The 18,369-nt window shown below is 41.5% G+C and overlaps 1 protein-coding gene across 1 annotated transcript in view; it reads left to right on the top strand.

The window, feature by feature from the left end:
- The window catches only part of CMYA5 (cardiomyopathy associated 5), a 63,603-nt gene that overhangs the window by 18,276 nt on the left and 26,958 nt on the right, over positions 1-18,369 (top strand). The window contains exons 7-9 of the mRNA XM_066602834.1: positions 2,475-2,596; positions 10,833-10,982; positions 13,581-13,727. Coding sequence (XP_066458931.1) covers positions 2,475-2,596; positions 10,833-10,982; positions 13,581-13,727 — 419 coding nt within the window. The remainder of the gene's footprint in view (positions 1-2,474; positions 2,597-10,832; positions 10,983-13,580; positions 13,728-18,369) is intronic.

The raw sequence follows: 18,369 nt of genomic DNA, 5'->3' as shown, positions 1-18,369 counted from the left end.
ATGTACAGCTGATATTGTTATTTTAGCACAGTTGGTGTTACAGGTGGAATGTTGTCTGGTAACCGGACACCCCCTTTAAGTACCATTTACAAATCATAAAATGCAATAGATTTCTATTATGTTATTGCAAATACAGGTAGATCATAAAGTAAAATTGTCTGGCCAAGTGAAGTGTAATTCATTAATGGTTGGGATATTATTTTGGATCAAGATAAATTGTATTAGTTTTGCTTCATAGTTGGTCTAAATTCCTGGTGGAAGTAGCCAGTGGTGGACATAATGTACCATTTGTCCAACCTGTGCTCCTGCACAAAGGCCCCATTAAGGCTCATGTACCAATCTGTATTACATTTGCAAAAAGATGTGATAAGGGAGCCTTGTATAGTTCCTCCTAATGGCTCTAAATACAAATGGCGGCATACGTTTTTTTTACCATTGGATTCTGTGCTAATAGGAGCACATGAACTGTACAGAGTTATTCCTTCTAGAAGTGTAGCTATTGGAGAACAAGGGCTTCGTTTACTAACTTTGTACAGAGCCCCTCTTCAGAGTTAGTCTGCATCAGTCCTAGACAAAAATTAGTTCACTGCAATCCCAGAATTGCTCCCCAGGTAACAGCAGCCAAATAAAATGCAACGGGGGAGCTGTATGAAACTGGAAATTTTAGTGAATGCCAGGCTCTTTTTCTTTTAAAGATTTCTTTGGCTGCTAAAAGAAGGAATTCCATTAAAATGAAGATATTTGTGTAAATTCATGGTAATATAAAGTACCAACAACACAGAGGAATACATCAGCTTTCAGAAACATGACATTTCCGGTAACTTCTCTATAACAGTCACCAATGAGCAAGTCTGCATGCATCATTAATTGAGTATGCACTAGTGTTTTAGAGTTTTGGATACCATTTTTTATTTCAACATACAGAGTGTTTTGTTCAAACCTCCCACGGTTCTCGCTGATTATGTAGCACCAAAGTTGTATGAAGCAAAATGGTGATACGACAGATGCGTGCACAAGCAGTAGTGTGGTATGCCGACACAAAATCAATCATTTCAGTGCAAAGTAATGACCAATGGGTGTACAGAGCAGTGTGGTTCGAAAAGTTTCTCGCCACTGGAAGTGTTCTGAAACAGTTTGGGGGAGTTCGACAAAGTGTTTTCAATGAGTAAGTGGAAGTAATTCGAATGGGGTTTCTGAGAGGTCTGGGGAAATCAATTTGCTAAGCAGCAAGACAATTCAACATAATGCCAACAACAGCGTATGAAGTACTGCATGAGTGGCTTCATATGTATCCTTGTAAAGTGCAAATTGTCCAACAGTTGAAGTTAGACGAGAAGCTGCGTAAACAGGAGTTTGCAACCAAATGCTTGATTGTATCAACACTGACAGTCACTTTCTTGGAAACCTCTTGTTCTCAGAAGAGGTCATACTTCATCCGTTAGAATATGTCAATCAGCATAATGAGTTCATATTGGGAATCGAAAATCCCTATGTCTACAGAGAACATGTCCGAGATAGATCTAAATTGAATGTTTGATGTGGTGTTATGAAGGACAGAATTAGAGATCCATTTTTTTTTTCTGGTAAATATATCTCCAAGTAGCTGATTTGCAACCTGAAATCAGTATCCAGGAAGATGGGGCTCCTCCACATTGGAATATGGATGTTTGGAGTTCCCAAAATAACACTTTTCCAAATTGCTGGATTGGACGCGGTGGACCAATTTAGTGGACCCCAGTGGATTTCTTTCTCATTGGTTACATGAAGGACTGTGTATTTACAACTAGAGTGAAATATCTCCCAGATTTGTGAGCCTGCATCCTTAACAGATTGCTACTTAACAGTGGGCAGGTTATAGAAAATGTGGCAAGAAATTGATTCCAAACTGGATATTCTTCATCCTACCAATGGGGCACATGTAGGGTTTTTTAGTGTGTGCCAAAAACATTTTGAGTTATTACATTTCCTGTAATTCCATTTTCATTCCCCCCCCCATTCATACTTTCTGTTCTGTAAAATGGTAAAAGGTTTGAACAGAACACCCTGCATATGGCTTTGATCATAGTCCTGTAAAATTCTTTTAATCTGGTAGCAACAGGTCTTATAGGTGGAAGATGTTCTGGATGATTAGATGCTCCTAGAAATTATATACAGTATATAGTACTTTATTTGTGAAGCTTAAAAACTAAAAGAAAGTCCAAAATAATATGCTAATATCGAATATTATACTATCCCTCCAATTTGGTTATCTTGAAGTATCCAGCATTTCTAGACTATTGGACACCAGATCAAAGAAAATTTACCATGTTGGTCTTGTTCTAGAGCAATCCCACTAATGTCATTTAAGAATCACCATAAATGTTTAAGTTCCTGAAATACTTCACCATTGTAATCCATCTCGTATAGTATAAATGAATGTGGCATCTTGGCCATAGTATCTCTACTTATAAAGGTATCTCTGTTTAATTGTATAGGTTACTTAAAGCAATAGAGAATACAGTGTCACTAGACAAGATGCCCAGCGCATTCTCTCTCTTCAATCATATTGCTGCAAAGTCTTCTAAGGCTGATCAGAAGACAGTCAAACAGTTGCCAGGTACGAGAAATACTTAACTTATCATACATTGAATGTAAATGGCTATTTTGTATGGATCTTATATGAAATGGGGTGAACATCCTATGGTGTCCAGGAAAGTATATTTTAACAGCTACGAAGCACATCTGTCAGTTGTGACATGACTCCAGGATGACTTATCATTTATCATCTTAGAAGACAGCACATGCTAATTCTAGAAGATTGATATGTAAGATAACCTGTTTGGAGTCACAAGATATTGGCTGCTGCATCTAAAACACATTTATCAAGCACATGTTGTTCAGTGTGTTTGTGGTGTAGATTTGTTAGGAGCGGAATATAAGAATTATGTTCTACTGTTAATTCGGTTTCCATGAATCCATCATGACAATACACATGGAGGTTGCCCTCTGACTTCTGTAGGGACAGGAAGATGGGGAGTTTAAAAGCACTTCTCCCCACTAAGTGACTTCAAATAACTACAATGGATATAGACTTAATTATTTATTACCAGAAATAATATTACATCAGATGAATTAATATTACTACAAAAACAGTTATAATGTAAGAGTGGGTAAGTAGAGACGCTATCATGATGGACTTGTGGAAACCGAATTATTGGTAGGACATCATTCTTATATTCTGCATCGTCTAGTCATGACAGCACAAATGGAGCAGTACCAAATTACTATCTCTAGTGGGGAACTACAGCCTGAAGGACTTTTCATCCAAAACTTAGATCTCTATTGGAATATATGTCCAGTAGGTAAGGTTTTGTGAAGGTATGAATGTTAGACGAGGCAGTTGCCTGGCATATTTGCTCCATTGAAACCTCTGCACGTGTGGGCCAAGAAGATGAGAGCCCTCGTAGTATGAGATCTAAGACCCTCTGGAGGGGGTATGTTCTGAGCCTTGTAAACCTCTTGGACTGTCATCCGAATCCATCTAGCGATGGAGTCCTTTGAGGTCGCCTTTCCCCTATTTGAAATTGAACAAAGAGATTATTATCTTTCCTAGTAGTCTCTACAGCCTGTAAGTAGGTAAGCACTGCTTGTCTTACATCTACTTTATGCAAGTATTCCTCTCTATCATTTTTAGGGTTGTGGCAAAATGAAGGTAGAATTCTTTCCTGTTTCCAGTGGAACATGGAAACCACCTTGCGAAGAAAGGAAGGATCGAGTCTGAGAATTATTCTATCATCTAATATTGAGAGATAGGGCATCTGGCAGAAAGGGCCTGGATCTCACCAATTCTTCTAGCTGATGTATTTGCTATCAATTATATAACTTTCAGGATGATTAATTTTAGACAGTGTCTCTATGGGTTCAAGGGTAGAACTGCAGAGACTGTTTAGAACTATGTTGAGATCTCAGGTAAAAACAGATTTCTTAAAAAAGGGCTGAAGCCTATTTGCTCCCTTGATGAATCTCGGAATCCATCAATGTTCTGTTAAATGGACATCAAAAAAGGCACTCTGAGGGAAAACCTTACTTTATGGGATCTAGGATTCAGCCGTTTATCTAGACCTGCTTGAAGAAAATCTAGTATCCTAGGCAGGTTAGGGTCATGCATATTGGGCTGATCTGAGCTGCATTGGGTAAAAAAAATGCCTTCCATACTCTAGTATATATGGTGGAAGTAATGAATTTACAACTTTCGAAGAGGGTGGTTATTACCTTGTTAGAGAGACCCTGATGTAGAAGTCTTTGTTTTTCAGTATCCAAACCATCAGTTTTAATATTCCAGATCCCTGGTACCAAATTGGACCCTGAGTTAGAAGGTCCTGTCCTGGAGATACAGGTATATAGGGTCTCAGATTGAGAACAACTTCAATAGAGGGAACCAAGGTCGCTTTGTCCATGATTGCGTAATCAATATTACTGTTGCACTGCCCTCCTGTATCTTCCGCAGGACTCGGGAAATAAGGGTAATTAGGAGGAGAGCATATGCTAGGTCCATGCCCCACTGTTGAGAGAGGTCATCCAGGCCTGCCAGGTTGTCTCTGTGATTTACCAAGAAAAAATCTTTGGCATTTGGTATTGTCCTTTGTGGCACCTGACATTTTCCCCATTGGTCTATTATGGAGCTGAAGATCTCGTGGTTTAGTGCCCACTCTCCTGGGTCCAACTTCTGTCGGCTCAAGTAGTCCACTATCATGTTCTGGGATCCTTTCAGATGGACTGCTGAGAGGGATAACAATTTTGTTTCTGCCAAGGAGAAAATTATTTTCATGGATTTTTGTAGTTGTGGATTACTGGTGCCTCCCTGATGGCAAATAAAGGACACTGCAGTTATATTATCCAAGAAGATTTTGACATGCCTTCCACTAAGTAACTCCTCTGCCTGATAGAGTGTTTCCCATATTGCTCTTAACTGTCTGAAATTTGATGATTGGGAACTAGCATTAGATCCCCAGAAGCCCTGAAAAATGTGGTCTGCTACTTGCACTCCCCAGCCTGTCTAGCTTGCATCTGTAGATACTGATGGGACCACTGCAACCCCTTATTGAGGTTAGAAGGTGACATCCACCAAGCAAGGGATCTCTTTACGTAATGTGATAGCCTGATTTTCCTATTTATGGAGGATGGATCTCTATCCCATGTTGACAGAATACATTTTTGTAAAGGTCTAGAATGGAACTGTGCCCAGAGGACTATTTGGATACATGATGCCACCTTGAAATGGAATTGAGCAAAGTTTGTTTTAGGAGGCTGTGTCTCCAGACCAAGACCATAGTGCTCATCTTGCTGAGTTGCCTAGTACAGCATTGAAGCATCTAGTAGAAAGCCTGCAGCCATTTTAAGTAACAGGAGGCACTTGATTATGTCCTCTCTAAGGGTTTTCTGCCTCAGATGGTTATTCAGCTGGGTATGCCAGATATACATTGAGTGTGTGACAGAGGTTGCAACAATATTTGCTTCCAGGGTGTAGGAAGTTTTCTCCCAGTAGTTGCTTAGCTAACACACAAAAAGTAATACACACAAAAAACAACAACCCTGTACTGCGCATGACTGCTGGTGAGCCGCTGTGGTCATTCGCAATACAGTGAAAACAGGTACACCGGGTCGCCATCCTGGCTCACAGCTGGAATCCACTGTGGGACTCCCGCATGAGGAATCTAGTCTGCCCATGTGAGCCCTGCCTTGGTGTTTCATTTACAGGAAACACAATTTTGCGCCAAGATCTTAGGCCCCCAAACATTTCCTCCTGAATGGACCTAGGCTGTTGTATTTCCTCCACCTACATTGTATCTCTGACTGCTTTGGGGAGTTCTTCTATATTGTTTGCGACAGTCATTTTGGTGACATAGTCTAATGGTTTCCCCCTTCCCCTGCAGCTTGTATACAAAATTGGATAACAGTCTGTCAAACACAGTCTTTATTCTATATATTGGTGTTTCCACACTTTTGAGACACCATGTATAGTAATTTTACAAATTAAAAAGCTCACATAATGTGCAAATATGGATCCTACAGGGAATAAACTTTACAGAGAGCCTGTCCAACAGCGTTTAGACCCTTAACCCCTTAGTGACCACCCATACATTAAGGGGTGTATCTTTTTAAATGGAGTCATTTGTGGGGGTATCTATCATTATGACACCTATGAGCCTTTGCAGTCTTGGCTTGGTGTAAGAAAACCAAATGTTCCTCAAAATGTTAACAAATAATGTTAAATTTGTACATCTCCAAAATGGTTAAAAAAACCTAAAGTTTTTCAAATCTGCTTCCAGAATAATGTAAACAGATGGAAATATAAATCTTATCAAAGGTTTGTGCCGTATGTTTGTGCATATTTTTTTGTAAACTTTTTTTTTTTTTCATTGTCATTTCCAAATTATGTTTGCACATATTTGACATATTGCAGTTTTTTTCTATCAGTCTTTTTCTACCACCTAAATGAAGTACAATATGTGGCTAAAAACAATGTCAGAATCACTTGGATATGCAAAACCTTTATGGAGTTATTCTATGTTAAAGTGATACATGTCAGATTTACAAAATTTGGCCTAGTCAGTAAGGCACAAACCGGCTTGGTCACTAAGGGGTTAAATGGACAGTGCACAGATACAGCACTTGAATCTTTTATTGCACATATTTTTTTTAAATCGACATTATGTGTATTAAGGCCCATTTACATTGAACGAGTGTCGGGCAGACGATGCCCAACACTCATTCCTGTATCCCCGCGCTCCTGTGCTCCTGCATGGGAACTAGCACAGCTGGCTCGCACACAGACCCGCCAGCAGGGGGGCGGGGCAGTGCAGGAGATTTCTCTCCTCTCGCTTCCCCGCCCCTCTCTTTTGGGCTACTAAAAGATGAGCGATGACGATCATATGCTCATAGTGCAGTTTAAACAGCCGCTGTTCCATAGCGAACGTCGCCTGTGTTATGTGAATGGAGAGGGGCGGGGGAGCGAGAGGAGAGAAATCTCCTGCACTGCCCCGCCTCCCTGCTGGCCGCTCCGTGTGCGAGCCAGCTGTGCTAGCTCCATGGGAGCACGGGGATACAGGGACGAGTGTCGGGCATCGGGCATCGTTTGCCCGACACTCGTCCAATGTAAATGGGCCTTTAGTCATAAAACATACTTTAATTGTAGCGTGTTCTGTTTGCTAGTTACATGCTAGAGTCACCTGGGCATTTCTCACAGCATCTTGAGTAATGAAGTTACTCCTCTGAACACGCCGCCTCCCCTTGGCAGACATCCCCTAAGGTGGACAGACTGATGTACTACCAGATTTCAGTGATGCTTATGCTGATATAAGTAGCTCTGCCAAGAGGAGAGGAGTGTGTTCAAAAGTAACTCTTGACTTTTAACTCATGACTTAAGGTATGGATCATCCAGGTGACTTTGGATGTGTAATTAGAATAGATGTATGAGTGTACTACAATAAAAGTTTTATGACTAATAAAGACATTGTCGATTTCAAGAAAATCATGTGCAATGAAAGTTTCAAGTACTGTAGTACCATGCTGTCAGTTTAAAGTGCCAAACACTGCTGGCAGGTTGCCTTGACATAACAATGACAATGTTTGGGGAGAGTAGCCAATGAAATGTACGGCATAGCTACTTTCTTAAAAATATTTTCTTCACTGAGTAGCTACCTAGACTGATAGGAATTTTTAATGATGAATAATGGAATAATCCAGCGTAGCTACATTATTTTCCCTTGGACTCACACTGATGGCTTCTCATCTAGCCAACCAGAATCCTACTATACACTGATATGGGGTAAGGACCCTGAAAGAGCTATACAGTGATACTCTGGTTTGGCTTACTTCCCTAGTCTAATTGCTAGGCCTGTTAAAAGATCGGATATAGAATCATAGGGCGGACAACTTCCAACAGGCAGCAGTATGGAGGATTATTCCATCACTCATTTGCATGATCAGTCAAGAACCTTCAGAAACTGCTATGTATATTTTACACAGAACTGACCCAAGAGGTGTATATGATTCCTTGGGTGTAATAGTGGGCTCTCTGCCTACCATACGCTAAGCTTGAGAACTACTTAGAAAGTGTACCCAGATTGCCTTGGGCCCACCAAGCCCAGAGGTCCTTAGCACCAGCCGAGGTTTGCAGCCCTGATTTTACACATGGTGTCAAGATGATATTATAGATGGGATTTTCTTTAGTTTGACTCCTAATGTGATGTGATATCATGCTGTGCTGTGCTATCAGGGTGGTTTATTTATACTTTGAATTACTTTGCAATGGGTTTTGTTGTATTAAGATAAGAAAACAATATGTTTTTAATGGGTTAAGATAAAACAACTTTCTGCTCTGTGCAATCACAATGGCGGTAAAATATGTTGCATCTGTATATTTAAATAGCTGCTGTTTTGTACTGCACTATAGTGCAGAAAATACAGGGTTTATCACCAGATATAATAGTGGACATGAAAACTTCAAATTGTTCAAGTAATTATATACCATAAATAATGTAGTGGATTTCATTATTACCTTAGCAGTAATATATTTGGGAGTTACTATTAATGGGGGCTCTTTTGTAGAAGTTGCTCCACAAAGGGCCATATTGCACCCAAGTAGTGCAAAAAATCCCAAGAACAGTTTAGGCCGATTGAGTTATCCTAAAACAGTGTGGGACATCTTTTATTTTTTTCTAATATTGGGAGGGAGGGGGGGGGGGTTACTATATTTTACTCATGATGACTATACAGTAACATGAAGGATGACTGCAGATTCTGAAGCTTCTTGAACTCCTTTTATTGCTCTCTTACAAGGGCCCATGAATACCCCCAGCTCGTCTTGCTGGGTTATGGCTTGTGCGGGCTCATTAATGGAGGTCTCAGTGTTACTGCTCATATTTTCCTGTGCGTTTTACCTGTTTACTCAGCAATTACCCACAAGTGTAATAGATATTATCCATATTACTTGTACGTCGTGGCTCTGTATTGCTGACCGCTTGAGTTTTTAAGCTGCATTCCATGTATCACAGGTCCCCAGACTATTAGCTTATTGAGCTATCCTGGTCCTGAACACTTTTATATATCCCCGCTGTGATGTGACATTTCTTAAATAATCGTATATATGAATTTTACTACACTTTCTTAAGAGCTGAGGCATCGACACAATCAATTTATCCCATCTTCTTTCATCATTGCTAGACAACTATAAAGCTTTTATCTTCCCTAATTACTAAGATTTTTGGGCTAAGGGTACCCCTGTGCCCAGTTCTAGTGTTGTGATAAGCAGAATACAACTTGTATGTTTAGAATAACTAATATCCAACCTGGCTTCTATCATGGATGTGAGGTAATATGGAATACAAAATACAAATAAAAGAAGCAATCATTTCAGAATGATTTGTATAATCTATAATATCAGAGGCGTAACCTGAAGCTTCTGGGCCCCAATTCAAAAATCTGTAATAGGGGCCCCCAACTATAATGTTTTATTCATAGTACTGGGCTCTCTATATGGAGAAGAGAGACATTATGCGCCCCCTAAAGCTCATAGGCCCTGGTGCAACCGCATCCCCTATAGTTACACCCATGATATATATATATATATATATATATATATATATATATATATATATATATATAATACACACACACACAAACTACCTTTCATATAGTTGTCTCTTATTCATGGATGTACGCAGAGGCGTAACTTGAAGCTTCTGGGCCCATGTGTGACTGCACCCTCTGTACCCCCTATGCCTACACCCCTGGATGTACGTACCATAGAGGCAAACCATGCTGCCTCTGGTAGCCCCTTTTAGAGGTCCTAAGACCAAAAAGGCGGTATTAATCCATCATATGAGGTGCATTCAAGTTTTAAGGTCTCCTAATTTTTCTCTTAGGAATATAGCGGATAGCAAGATGGGTAAAAAGACGTAGGCAATCCTTAGGGATGAGTGAAAGTCAGTATCGTCCAGTGCATAGAACACACGTGACAGCAAATTGAGTTACAAGCATCTTCAATACTTAAAATGGCGATGCTCACGTTCCAAGAAACAAGTTTCTTTACTTGCATTCATTGTCAGTTGAAAAAAATATATATCAGGAATAGCGCTCAAGGTATATGATTTTCAATATATTCAAAAATTATTCAAAAAGTAGAGGAGACTCACCTAGTGCTCGCGGTCTCATCTCCCAACTGAAGGGGAAACTGACCGCTGCACCTCAGAAGTCGATCCTCCACAACGAAGATTTCCAAGCAGATCCCTTCCTTTAACCAGATAGAACCCTCTGGTGAGCTGCAAACACCTAAAGCACCAGGTTCAATAGCAGGAACCCAGGAGATACAACCAGAGAAAAAACAGACAATGTGTGTGTTCTGCGCTCCTTAGTGGATGGGATATGTATGAATTTTCTTCTTTATTAATTCGTAAGAAAAAGCGCTTATTTCGTGGGGAATTCCCCTCCCTGGAGACCCCCCTTATGGATGAAACAGCCTTGAAATTATCCCTCAAGCAAGAAGTCCAAATCACGATCTTCCAAGATGTACAAGCACTTAATCCATATGCAAATCAGTAATCGGCCATAATTGGCAGGAGGAACACAGAGACGTCATGCATTTTAGCAAGCTTGACCTAGTCAAAAAATTAGGAGACCTTAGAACTTGAATGCAGCTGGTATAAAAAACATATACATCCATTGGGATTGACATGACTAGAATAGTTGCATGGGCCCCAGGGATTCCTTGATGCCTCCTTCATGTAGATGCCATTCTATGCTACTGTAAGAATGATGTTTTCCTTAATATCATTGTTTTATTTTCACTGCAGTTCCTCAGACACCAAAGTTAAAGCCACAAGAGCACAACTCTGCAACCAGCACTTCAATTACTGTGTACTGGACAATCAGCGAGGATGACGTCATTGACTGTTTTCAGGTGTACTGCATGGAGGAACCTCAAGGGAAAGGTGATGATAATGGTAAGCATGGGAACATGAGTGCAACCAGAGCCCAGTCATTGTTGATATTACATGGTTATCTAATCTTTCTCTCTATACCAGTCAGCCATAACACTAAAGGCCCTTTTACCCAGGCCGACAGTCTTTTGGACAACTGCACGAACAGTGATGTCACCGCTAAGGTCGTCAGCGCTCCTGCAGAACATTCAAACAGAAAGACGTGGCATTGGCTCGCTGGCTTCTCACTCAGTTCTTCACCTCCTATGGGACGTGCTGAGTAGGGAACATTACATGGACCGGCAAGCCAGCGAGCTAACAAGGTTTTTTAAGCTGACTGAAAAGTCAGCTTAAGCAACCGCTAACGACATGTGAGCAATTTTCTTTTCTTTTTTTGCATACACACTGAACGGTTATCACTAAAGTTCATTCGTTTGAGCTAATTTTGAGCAATAATAGTTACTTTTAAATGGGCCTTTAAACCCTGACAGGTAACATTGACTATCTTGTGACAACCAAAAACTGGTCACAGTGCTCATGTTGGCCCTTGTCCATCGCCTACATTGGGTATGGGCACATGAGCGTTAGAACTCAACTATGAACCTTATGAGTGCAAGTTCAAGGTACTGAATTGCCCTCCAAATTCCCCAGTTCTTAATCTATTTGAACAACTGTGGGATGTGCTGGAATAATATTAGATCCATAGAGATCCCACCTCACAACTTACAGGATTGAAAGGGTACTTGCCATCACCTTTGTCCCCTATAAACTATGTTATGGGGGCTCAAAGATGAGGGAACGGGGAGTCCAGGGAAATGTGTTTCATACACACAGGGTGCCCCATTCCTGCATTGTGTAAACAAGACGTTGGCACACAGGATGACTGTTTTCAGACAGCTTTGTGCATGTGCTCTCCCATTCATCTCTATGGTAGAGCGAGCACACAGAGCCATCTGAAGAGAGTCACTCTGTGGGCGAGTACCAACTTCAAGTGGGACCCGGTTAGTATGAAACACGTCTTTTCGTACTCCCCTTTCCCTCACCTTTGAGCCCCATAACATAGTTTATGGAGCCCAAAGATGACGACAGATTCCCTTTAACCCCTTTAGTGGCATGCCCGGAATATCTCAGGGGCTTGCTGCACTGAAATATACTGAAGACTACCTAAACCTGCCACAGAAGGGGTTAAAGAAGTTGTTACTAACATCTTGAGCCAGATACCACAGGTCACCTTCAGAGGTCTTGTGGAGTCCATGCCTCAACAAGTCAGAGCTTTAGTGGCACGAAGGGGATCTACACAATCAGTCTACCTACATATTTATCTCTTTTAGGTCTGGCCATGCAAAGCAAACATGCAGCCTTTCATCATTTAAACCTGTTCAATAGATCAATTAAAGAGCCATTCTGATGATTTCTGTTTCCCATTCATTATATAACTAGCTCCCCAGTATATATGTCAGCTAGTATTATCTTGGTTAGTTATTACTTCCTATCTGAAACATCCTGGAGTCCTTCTCTTCAGTTGAGTCATATCATCTCATTCTTACCACCTGAGATATACTTGGCTTTATCTCTCAAAAAGGCAGTTTTTCAGTCCGCATAATACCTGTGTGATGAACCCTACCATACAAGCTCTTTAGAGGGGGGCACAGAAATTCCCATCACAGTTATAGAGGATGATTAGAGACTCCTGTTACACAGTTAGAATGAAGGAGGTCACAGTTCGCCCTTCTGACGGTATTCTTATGGTCTGTAGTTTATTTAGGTGAATATACAGAGTTGTGATAATCATGCGGTTGTTCCAGCAGGCAGAGATGGTACAGGTTCTATTTTCTCATTTGATGCTGTACTGATGCATCATGGGATTGATAGCAAAGGATATTAAAAGAGAAAGCAGGGACAAATCTTAACACGAAGATGCTGCCTGATAAGCATCAGTCAGGAGGCTGCACTGCATGGAAGAGAATGCAATATACAGAGGGGACCTGTGACAGACAATCAGGTGAGGGGTGCAGTGATGGAAAAAAATTGTTCTAGATGGAATGGCCCTTTAATTACATCTTAATGTATAGTAAAATACTGGATATGCCCGATTCAACATTAACTTAGAGGCCAGTGCACGGTGGCTCATTGACTAGCAATATTGTTGTGCAGGTAGAAATAAGCAAATCAATCCTCCACATCCACATATCAACAATTTGTAAATCAATGCATACCTTTAGAATACATGAAATTGAGTGAGTTGCCTTTTCCTGTTTTGTATTCTCTGGTCGGCAGATTGCAAAATCGATCATATGACTTGGTAATCTTTTCTTGCAGTACTATGTACACACACACCAACACAGTACTGGCTTCATATGAAATCATCCCTAGGAAAATGAGGTGACTGAATAGATTTTATGCCCAGGCCAGCAGAACATATTGGTACTTTATTATTTTTCCAGAGTTCCAGCCTGCATCTGCACACAGAGAAAAATACACAATATATAACCGCCACATATAGTCTATATATGTAATATTCGCCTGCAATCTTGTGAAACACAATCCATTGGCTTGTGCTGTCATTCTGTATTAATAGCAATGAGATTTATAGTTGCCTGTTGAATTATGTTATTACTCTAGGTCTCTTGGAGGAATACAGAGTCACAGTGAAGGAAAGTTTCTGCATCTTGGAGGACCTTGAGCCAGATAAATGTTACAGTGTCTGGGTCATGGCTGTAAACTACACCGGCTGCAGCCTACCCAGCGACAAGTCAATATTCAGGACTGGTAGGTGCATTACTGAGCATAATTAACACCTAGAAACTTTGGTTAAGCAGCTGGAATACCAATTAGGTCTGTAGAGAAATCACTCTTAAAAAATGTTAACAATTTTGCTGACTTAATTTTTAGAGCTGTGTTTATTTTGTATGGTCTGAAGATAGGTTGCATGGTCAAAAAAAGACAATTATGTGAATAGGCATAGGAAAAAATCAGTAATCTAACACCTTGGTCAGTCTGTGCTCCTGGACTTGGACCATTACCTAAGTAGCAGAAGCATAACATAAACCTCGTGGGCTCTGGTGTAAATTACCTTTTGTTCTACCAGCCAGCAATAACTTTGTTCCACCATATGTGATACTGCATGAAGCATACCGTTTGTATGGTGGGGCAACACCATTAATAGCAAGATCTTATACTATGCCAACTTCTAGTTGATGCTGTGACTCACTCAACCACTAAAGTTTCATGGCCTTTCTAATTTGTTCACTTGCTTATAGGCAGCAGCATTGCTGTATGGCATACAGAGGCAGCAGTCAATGCTAACCCTGGAGCTGGTATTATTGTATCTTGTCGCCACCAGAAACACTGGTGGAGACAAGACTGACAGGCTGCTCATGCCCCCTGCATCTGACTGGGTGGAGAGCTGGGTGCCGTACAGGTCCTGGCAGGGCACTAAAGGTGTCCTACATCGTGAAGCCCGCTAGCGCCAGCGCCTGCAGGAGATCGACAGGATCCAGAGCCGGCAGAAGGAGGCGATAGCGGCCTGGGACCCGTGGCCGCGGCAGCACATCCACATACACCGGCGCCCAGTAAGGGTGTCCTACAGGGTGAAGGCTAGGAGCACTGGCAGGACATCTTGACCATCCAGAGGCAGTGGCGCAAGGGTCAGTGCCTGCAGATGCACAGACAGCAGCAGCTGCAGCTAGGAGATCCACAGGCAGGGGAGCGGTGGCAGCAGATGCAGAGGAAGCAAAAATCGCCCAACTGCAGCGCTAAGGTTAGGTGTGTGGGGGCAGCAAACACACCGGCAGCAGCAGTGCAGAAGCAGTAAAGGGGATTGCTCCCGCGGACCCTGGATGACACACTAAGCGGAGGTGGCGGCTATCGGTAGGGCAGGGGACATGGAAGGGGGACGGCAGCGTGTCTATACATTCAAGCAAGGAGAGGCGGGTTAGGGTTCATTTTCATGTTAAGTTTAGATTATTAACTATTAATACTTTGATGTTACACCTGTATGATGGAAGTTGTTACAGCTAATAATGTACGCCTCACATGAAAAATAACACTAACCCTGCAGCCATGGCAAAAATCTTTACAGACGCTGCTGCTAGGACTTTACTGAAGTCTACCAATCAGGAGCTAGCGGTGTGACAGGGGCGTTCCTCCGTGCAAGCCCTGTCAAACCACTAGCTTCCGGTGGTGTCAAGGTACAGTAATACCCCTGAAGCCTTAGGGCCCCTTTAACAAATACGAAGACACCAGTATTATAAGTGGGACATGGGCCTATTATACATTTTTCATTGGGACACAAGAGCTTCTAGTTATGTCTCTGCTTATAAGAATCCATCCTGGTGACATATTCCCTTTAAAGGGGAAATTAGGGGAAGGCTGTTATCTTAGATCCCTACTGACTTTTAGAATGAGAGAGCCCTATAGTACTCTTTAAATTAGTGTAATCAAAGTGGTAATAATAATCTTTGTTTAGCACCAACTCATTCCGCAGCGCTTTTAAGGCACAGGGGAACACAAACAGTACAACAATTACATGCAGTATCCAATTAGTTGGAAACAAAGTGGCGGGGGTAATACAGGAGGTTCCCGGGTGCAGGAGATGAAGCACGGGGGAGTGCACAAAATACAACAAATTGATATTTACAGACTGTTAAAACTGCTCCATGACAGCCATGTACTAATATGAATTTATAGGACACTGCTTTGCGTCTTGGTATAATATTCCTTTTTGCTGCTATGATTTTTGCACATCTACATTGGTGCTTGTTAGATAATAGTGTCTCCAATATCGACTCCTGGATAATTTCCTTACCGCTACTTATTGCATTACTCCAAAATATTTAACTGTGACATGCAAGTGTCCAAGCGGTGGCATATGTCCCATGACATCTTCACATCTAAACTATAGGATTCATTTATATATTTACATTTACTGTCTCTTCATACTTAGAACATAAAAACAGCTTACGGTGAGGATACTGTGAGTAATTCAAGGCAGTGGGTCTCAAATAGCAGACAAGTGTGGGGTGGCTGGTTATGTGACCGTAGAGCTATTCCTAGGGAGGTGCTGAGTGAGAATATATGGCAGACACAGTGTGTATTTTGGCTTACGATCTATCATGGATTATACATTAGAATCTACTTTGACTATTACAATACTCAAAACACAAGCTACATTATATCCAACTAGCAAATGTTTTACTTTGGTAAGGAGAAGCCTAATGCAAGTCATGTTATAATCTGCTGGAGGCCAAAGATAAAAAGAATGAAGAAGGGATCAAATAAGGGCCATTTCACACTGGAGTTTTGCTTTTCTTCTAGCTCTTCCATCGTGGGAGCAGCAAAATGGAAAGAAAACATTTCCGTTATGCTGCCCATAGAAATGTATTGAAAGTGAAGACCTTCAGTATTAATCCATTTCCTGGTTTTTATCCTCATTCCATTTTTTACACAGGAACAAAAGTGCAGACTGCTGCGCTATTGTTTCCAGTTCAAGAAAAAGAACAAAAACAGTTTTTTCTTTTACATTGTAGTCAATGGGAGACAAAGAAGAATCAAGCGTGTTAATGCTAGAACTAAGTTAATTACATAACTACAATACTAGAACCAAACTCGATACAGAGATAAATTGCAAAATCCATTTAGCGTCTGCTTTATGCCGAGGTTCCTTAAAAAAATAAGACCTACCACTACCATGATAGTGTTTTGGGGTTTTTTTTGGATCGGGGGGGGGGGGTCCAAAATATAAGCCCTCCCCCAAAGTAAGCTCTAGCTAGACTACATGAAAAAAAATAAAATACTCACTTCACAGACCGCGTCCCTCTCACTGCTCTCCAGGCGGGCTGGCATTCTCTGCGCTGAAAGAGCATTCTCTTTCTGGTAACGTGGGCTGAATACCCTGCCTCCAGCAAGAGAATGCTGTGATTGGCCGAGGGCCGCTGCCTGAGCCGGCGTTCGATGAGCCAATCACTGCCATTCAGTAATGTCATTCACTGAATGGCTGTGATTGGCTCATCAAGTGCCGGCTGTGATTAGCTCAGGCTGCGGTCCTGAGCCAATCACAGCATTCTCTTGCTGGAGGCGGGTATTCAACTCACATTACCAGGAAGAGAATGCTCTTTCAGCGCTGAGGACAACAAGGAAGAATGCCAGCGCATCTGGAGAGCAGCGACAGGGACGGGGACAACGCCTGCAAGGGAAGTATTAAGACACCCCCCGAAAATAAGACACTGTGCCTCTTTTGGGGCAAAAATTAATATAAGACAGTGTGTTAATTTTTGGGGAAACACGGTATGTTTGTGCCATGTGAAATTAGGACCTGAACAACGTTAAGGGTGTGCTGGGAATTGTTACTTCACAAACCAGAATGATATCACTCATAATCTCTTTCCAGACAATACAGTATATTGAGTTCTGATACAACACAGAGAGAGAAAACAATTACATTGTCAGCTGACATCTTCTCGAATTGCTTTGCTAACTCAAACCTCAATGACTACTTTTCTGGGCCACAACTCGTTTCTGCAGGATTTGACAAAAAAATGTCTTTGGCTTCCTTACCTTACCCTCTGCGCCCTGAATATAACAATGCCATACACCGTGTCCACTGAATATAACAGTGCCACACACTGTTCCCCCCTGAAAATAGTGCAATAGTGCCCCCTCAAAATAATTGTGCTACACACTGAGCCCTCTGAAAAATAAAAGTGGCACACGTTATACTGCTTCCTGAAAATAAGTGTCATACATAAGGCTCCTGAAAGACAATAGTGCTTTTGCATAGTGCCCCTTAAAATTAAATGCAACCCACCAATGTGCCATCCCCTAAACAAGAGAATTGCTCACCTGTTCCTATTCCTGCGCTGAACAATACAGGCAGTGCAATGACATCATTGTGCCACTAGCATCACAAAAAGGGAACTTGGCATGCCTCCCCTGCATCCACCAGTGTCTGGCGTAGTGTATACTAAGGGTGCAGATACATTTAAAACCAGTGGGGACCCGGGTTGGAATACCGCTTCTCAAACAGCATTGCTACTCACCACTTCACACTCCAGCACTGTCCTTTCATTTCCTTGCAGCAGTTTCCCTAGCCATATGATGGTAATGCTACAATCTATTAGCATTTTTTGAACCAGTGTTTCATCCAGTTTGAACATTGTTTTGCTCATTTTCCCTCAAACAATGTAAAGATTGCCTACATCATTTTCATGTTCTCTAGAAATGCCCTGTCCTGGGCATCACCTTTCTAAGAACTTGGTGATCCTGTGGTCATGTCATTTTAGTGCTTTCTGTTGACCTTCTGAAAAGTTTTTGAGGAACCAGGTCGCATTTCCTTCACCATGTCAGCTTTCACATGCCTGAGACAAGGAGCATCCACTATCAGCCAATATGCTATCAAATTTTGTACTCTGGC

This window comes from Eleutherodactylus coqui, chromosome 5 (assembly GCF_035609145.1).
Source record: "Eleutherodactylus coqui strain aEleCoq1 chromosome 5, aEleCoq1.hap1, whole genome shotgun sequence".
Classification (NCBI taxonomy): Eukaryota; Metazoa; Chordata; class Amphibia; order Anura; family Eleutherodactylidae; genus Eleutherodactylus; species Eleutherodactylus coqui.
The sequence above is the reverse complement of the archived record's forward strand: the minus strand, read 5'-3'. Positions and strand labels throughout refer to the sequence as shown.